This window comes from Notamacropus eugenii, chromosome 1 (genome assembly GCF_028372415.1).
Source record: "Notamacropus eugenii isolate mMacEug1 chromosome 1, mMacEug1.pri_v2, whole genome shotgun sequence".
NCBI classification, from domain to species: Eukaryota; Metazoa; Chordata; class Mammalia; order Diprotodontia; family Macropodidae; genus Notamacropus; species Notamacropus eugenii.
This window is the reverse complement of record NC_092872.1, coordinates 327,531,254-327,537,602: the sequence shown is the minus strand read 5'-3', so window position 1 is coordinate 327,537,602 and position 6,349 is coordinate 327,531,254. Positions and strand designations below refer to the sequence as shown.

General features: G+C 46.9%; 1 protein-coding gene across 1 annotated transcript; it reads left to right on the top strand.

Moving 5' to 3' along the window:
* The first annotated feature begins 860 nt into the window (after positions 1 to 860).
* Positions 861 to 5,257, top strand: NFKBIA (NFKB inhibitor alpha). The gene is made up of 6 exons (XM_072629731.1): positions 861 to 1,753; positions 2,374 to 2,482; positions 2,926 to 3,136; positions 3,483 to 3,571; positions 3,801 to 4,061; positions 4,663 to 5,257. Exons 1-6 carry the CDS (start codon positions 1,506 to 1,508, stop codon positions 4,708 to 4,710), a joined length of 966 nt encoding a protein of 321 aa, XP_072485832.1. The 5' UTR covers positions 861 to 1,505; the 3' UTR covers positions 4,711 to 5,257.
* The last annotated feature ends 1,092 nt before the right edge of the window (positions 5,258 to 6,349 follow it).

The following is a 6,349-nucleotide window of genomic DNA, read 5'->3' as shown; positions in this document are numbered from 1 at the left end:
CTTCCCTCTCCCCATCTTTTTTACATGGTTAAATAAAAGTTTTGCATGGAGTACTTAAACTATAAAGGGAACATGCCAAAGGAAAGAATTGACCTGGATGAATATCTGCAAAAGCATCATTGAAGGCACATAGCTGACCATCAACAAATACATAGTGGCTAACTGTAATGATACCTACCACCTCTGCTTTAAAAAATAAACAAAGGAGCCCTGAACACTTGGCTTCCTTTTACTGCTATTTCATACTTAACAGTTTCATGTACAGCGAAGAGTAATCCAATAAGAATATTTACTAGCATGGATCAGTCTGTTCCCATCTATATAGGATGTGGTGCTTGTGCAAACTCAAGGAGGCCACAAGAAGTACTTTTCATTTGAGAATTTCAAAGCACTTGGCTTTTTAACTCTTTCATTTGTCAGTATTCCTATTTAGGAAAATGAGAAAAGTAAGGAATCAGTAGGCTTTATACTGCAGATAGAGGTAGACAGCAAAGAGAGAAATGGAATCTAAGATTCCTGTCTCACTCCAACCACTAGACCACACTTTCACACAGAGGAAGTCTGGATGCATGGATCCCTGCATGCAACCATGCTTTCCATCTTTCTTCTTTACAAGATTTGTTTTAAAATAAAGACCTGTTTGGCTCAGCCAGTCCCACAGAGGAGCTATCTTGAAATCAATCAATCACTAAAAATTAGCCATGGGAGTTGTACTGAAGAAGATGCACTAGCTTCTGCTCTGCTGCTGTCCTGAGGGCCTCCGGGGCTTTGTAGCTGACTTGAAGCTGAAACATCCAACAAGGAACAGATTTTGGACTCCTGCAGAGCATGGACATGGCTACTTTTCCCTCTGTATCCCCAGTGCTTTGCACGTAGTAAGGCACTTAAATGTTGGGGAGAAAGGGGGTGCTCATTAATTGGCTGAGTTCTTCGTTCCTGAAATGTTGGAAGTTGGAGAGCTCAGAATGCATCCAACCTAAAGCCCAGACAGGGAACCCCTCGGGGTGGGGGTGGGGGTGGGGGACAAAGGAAAGGTGTTTGGCACGCTGGCGGGACTGGAGCGAGTCTGGGCTGCAGGGGAATACCTGGGGGAAAAGGAGGGGAGCCGGGGGAGGACTTTCCAACGACCGAGCGCTCATCAGAACGTTCCCCGGGCATGACCCCGCCGCCGCATCCCCGGGAGTTTCTCCGCCGAGCCCTCCCGCGGGCTGCAGGCTTTCCCCCCTCCGGGCAGGACCGGACCAGTTCTCTCTTTCTGCTCTGACTGGCTTGGAAATTCCCCGCGCTGACTCCGCCCCCGAGAAATCCCCGGCCGCAGCATATAGGTCGGCGGCGCGGCCCGCTCCCCTCCAGTCGCTTGACGGTCGCTTGGCCTGCTCCCCGTCGCCAGCCAGCCAGCTCCAAGAGCCGCCCCCTTCCTCCGCCCCCCTCGGCTCCCTCCCCGCGCTCGCCGCTGCGTTTGGAGCCCCGCAAAGACACGAAGCCCGTGGGTTCGGAGCAGCGCCATGTTTCACGCCTTGAGACAGCCCCAGGAGGAGAGCCCCCGGGAGCAGGGCATGGAGAGCCCCCGGGACGGGCTCAAAAAGGAGAGGCTTCTGGATGATCGCCATGACAGCGGCCTGGACTCCATGAAGGACGAGGAGTATGAGCTGATGGTGAAGGAGCTGAAGGAGATCCGGATCCAGCCCCAGGAGGCGCAACCCGGGCCGCCCCAAGAGCCTTGGAAGCTGCAGGTCACCGAGGACGGAGACACGTAAGTGTGGCGGGGCTCTCGGTTACGGGCACGAAGACGGGGGTCGGGGGGGGAGGGGGAACAAAGGCTGGAGGTGGGTGCACCCCAGAGCCGCAGGAACGGGCGGGGGATGCGGGGAGAGCCCCCAGCACATCGTGGGCCGTCCTCCCCCCGCGAGCGAGCGGATGGAACTTCCCTTGCCTCGCCCCCCCCTTTACAAAACTCTTCGAAGCCCTTGGCCCCTCGGGGCCGAGCTCGGGGCGGGGGACCTGAGGCCCGGGGTGCGTAAGGTGGCCTGGGGGAGGGGAGCCGCGCCGGGACTTTCTGCGGGGCTTGGCCGCGCGCCCGGGCCGCGCGGGCCGCCGCTGGCAGGGGGAAGTACAGGGCGTTCCAGTTGCTGGGGAAGGAGGGGCGGGGCGGGCCGGCGCCAGCCGGGAGGGGTGGGGGAGGGCCCGGAAAGTCCCTGGGGTAGTGCCAGGAACACTCAGCTCATAATAACCTCGCGGAAAACACCGGCCCCGGCCTTCAGAAACCCCAGCTTTGCGCAACCCTCCTTCCTCCTTCCTCCCGGCCCCGCCTCCCCCCCGCCGCCCGCCGCGCATCCCTCACGCGCCCTCTCTTCTCCTTGCTCCGCGCTGCAGGTTCCTCCACCTGGCCATCATTCACGAGGAGAAGACCCTGACCTTGGAAGTCATCCGACAAGTGGCGGGGGACGTGGCCTTCCTCAACTCGCAGAACCACCTGCAGCAGGTGCGGCCCCCTCCTTCGAGGCCGCTTGGTGCCCTGCCTGGCCCGGCCTGGCAGGCCCGGGATCAGCAAGACTGTTCTCGTTTAGAATGACTTCGGGGTCAGCAGTGACTTACATGGGGAAAGGACCTGACAGCAGGTCTAGCAGGACCCTCATCTTATAGATGAGGAGATTATTGAGAAGTGCAGTGAGGTGAAATGACTTCGAATCACTTACCTATTACCCAGGTGGCACAGTCAAGACTTGAACCCAGGCCCCCTCGACCCAAAAGAGTGCCACGGCTGTTCTCCGTCAGTAACCTTTGCTCCTGGGTTATAGCTTTGATTTCTTAATGAGACAGCATTGGCAGTTCCTAAGGCTAGGGGATGATCATTTTGAAGGGAATCCCAGAATGTTTACGTGTGACCTAGGCTCACCTGTGTTCCTCTCTCTCTTTGGTTTGTAGACTCCTCTTCACTTGGCTGTGATCACCAAACAGCCAGAGATTGCTGAGACACTGCTGAAAGCTGGCTGCGACCCAGAGCTCAGGGACTTTCAAGGGAATACACCTTTGCACCTTGCTTGTGAGCAGGGCTGCCTGGCTGGTGTGGGAGTGCTTACCCAGTATTGCCAGACCCAGGACCTCCTCTCCGTGCTGCAGTCCACGAACTACAATGGTACGACTCCAGCAATGCTACCACTCTTTGGAGGCCAGTGAGGCCCTGGACACGTTAGAACTGCTTAATACAGAATCTGAACCATGAGACTGGGAAGGAACTTGCCTAGTGTCTAAAAATCGGAGACTTTTTAAAATGTCACTTACGGCTCCATTATCAGTTTAATTTATTTAAGGGAACTTTACTTATTGGGGGGAAAGACTAGAAGTCTGACTTCTAAAATTTCAGAACACAGTAGCTTAACTCCTTTAAGAAAATGAGGGGAAAAGTCCCTGTTCTGGCAGTAGCAGGAAATGTTAGGGTTAACATGAATAATTATATTTATTTTCCTTTGCTGTTCTTGCAGGTCACACATGTCTCCATTTGGCTTCCATTCATGGCTACTTAGCAATAGTAGAACATTTGGTGTCCTTGGGAGCTGATGTCAATGCTCAGGTGATTATAACACTTTTTAAATGGTTGTGTGGCAGGGATTCAAAAGAGTCTGCTTATGGCCAGCCCTTTCCCATTGCCCTGAATATATTTTATTTCATATACACACACACACACACACACACACACACACACACACACACACACACACACACACACACACACACACACACACACACACACACATATATATATAATCTATGTTGAACATCCTAATTTTCTTGCATTACAGGAGCCCTGTAATGGTCGAACTGCCCTCCATCTTGCTGTTGACCTGCAGAATCCTGACCTTGTATCACTCCTCTTGCGGTGTGGGGCTGATGTGAACAAAGTCACCTACCAGGGTTACTCTCCATATCAGCTCACTTGGGGCAGAGAGAACACTACTATTCAGAAGCAGTTGGGGCAGCTGACCATGGAAAACCTGCAAATGCTTCCAGAGAGTGAAGATGAAGAGAGCTATGACACAGAGTCAGAATTCACAGAGGATGAAGTAAGTAACTGTTGCAACACTTATTGATCCCTTACAACATCCTGTAAAAAAAAATTTAAATGAGAACTAGGGCAAGTGTGACATGTTGAAAAGATCTCACCCTTTGAAATGAAAGAATTAGGGTTCCACTCCTCACTCTGCTGTATGTTATATATCTGATCTTTCCAAGTCAAGGTCCTTTTGGGACTTTCGTTTCTTGTGCTACATGCTGAATGAGGAGACTGAACCTCTGAGAGCTCTTCTGGCTGTATAGTTTATTTCTTCCTTGTTCCCTTGGGGCATACTAGCTCTAGCCCCTGGGAGCAAAGCAGAACATAATTCAGATTTGTCAACTATGCATTCTACTTCACCCTGTCAAAATGTCACAAAATGAATGTTATTTTTCCCAAATTTTTCCCTTAAATATCTTCCACCTATAAAAATGCCAAAAGATTCACCCATGTTCTAATGTAATTTATCTCTTGGCTTAACCCCCTGTTAAGGGAAAATATCTTTACCTTTTTTAAAAATATATATGTAATGGAGAAAGAAGCCCCAAAATTACTGAACTCTTTTCCTTTGAAGTTCTAGACATTAACTTGCCTTTTTTCTCTCCTTTTAGTTGCTCTATGATGACTGTGTGATTGGAGGCCAACGCCTAGCATTATGAACTGAATATAACTGAAAGAGCCTGAAGCTCTACTCTGTATAATTTGTACAAAAAGATATTTTATTTTTCTAAAAAAAATTTAAAATACAAAAAAAAGTACACTCATAACTATAGGTTTGCTTGAAACACATTATTGTAATTGAAGGGTGTCTCACATCCTGTCCTTGTGAATTCTTGGCATGTAACAAGGAAGAAGACTGAAAATTCAAAGAAAATTTCCTAAGAGGCATATGGGGTTTTTGGAGAGTTCTTCCTATGTTTGGTTTTCCCCAAAGAATTACGTCTTCATTACTAAGTATTTCACTGATTTGCTAACTGTGGATTCTAGTGGCTGACTGTAGCTGCTTTCTGTGATTGTTAATAGTCACGTAAACTGAAAGGAAAATTTTGAACTCTGTTAAAGAATTGGCTTCTGATCCTATCATGTTGTCAGTGATGATTACACCCTTTTGTAAATAGTGTATATTATGTTTATTTTGTTGGTAATGTTTTGGTACTTTTAAAATGTATATTTATTAAACAGATTTCTATGTGCAGGATCATCCTACTTGTTGATGTTTTCTCTATTTTCTTTATAGATGATAGAGGATTCACATCCTACTACTCAAGGGAGAGTAGATATATTTCAGAGTAGAGAAGAGCAACAGTTAATTACAGTCATCAGGATACCCTAGTCCCATTTGTTGCTTCCAAGAAGCACTTCACACACCAACAATCTCCTCTTGGCAAATAAATTAAGATAGGGAGGTAGCAAGCATGTTGGGATCAATATGAAAATGACAAGCAATGGTTTATACTTTTCCTTGTTAGAGGAAATTTTGTGGGATTTGGTGCTTTTTTCATCATTGCTGTAACTGCAAAAATCACCACTACCCACCTGCTGTAGTATAATAGAAAATGCAGGCTTTTGTATCTGAGTACCTGGCTTTGAATTCTAGCTCTGCTACTTAGTTCTTGTGTGACTTGGGGCAAGTCACTTAAACTCTGAGCTTCAGGTTTTTCATCTGTAAAATGAGAGGGTTGAACTAGAGAATTTTCTAAGGTCTAAATCTATGGTAAATTTTTAGATCTAAATCTATAGTACTGTGTACTTTCTTTGTAACAAAGAAGTACAATTAAGCAAAATAAACCCAATACATTGAGCGAATCTTGACAGCCTCACCCTGCATCTAGTGTTCATTGCCTCTATATTCCAAGGTTTGATCATTATTGTGGAAGAAATTTTAAGAATGATAGAGTAGTTCACACCCACTTCTGAGAAAACTTCAAAAGTAATTGCAGGAAATTTTAATTTGGTAAATTATACCAAAAAATTCAAGTACAAACCTTAATGGAGAATATTAAAAGGGAAAGGTTTTTGTACCTATGGTGCTGGCATATGGTAGATACTTAAATGCCTGTTAATTGAATGTAGGCAGAGAATTCAGTCTTCAAGAAATTGTGTGAATTTCTCAACAGTACCTATTTCTATAAAATGGAAATAATATTGGTACAACCCACACACGATTACTGGGATAATCATATAGATTATAATGAGGTATATGTGTGCATGTGTGTATGTGTGTACATACACAGACATATCCAAATATTATAGTGAATAGACTACTTGAGACCTTGGAGTAAGGAAAACTCAAAGCCT

Coding starts and splice junctions, on each gene's coding strand:
- NFKBIA (XM_072629731.1), top strand. CDS start 1,506: ATGTTTCACGCCTTGAGACAGCCCCAGGAGGAGAGCCCCCGGGAGCAG. Junction 1,754..2,373: donor GTCACCGAGGACGGAGACAC/GTAAGTGTGGCG, acceptor TCCGCGCTGCAG/GTTCCTCCACCTGGCCATCA. Junction 2,483..2,925: donor CGCAGAACCACCTGCAGCAG/GTGCGGCCCCCT, acceptor TTTGGTTTGTAG/ACTCCTCTTCACTTGGCTGT.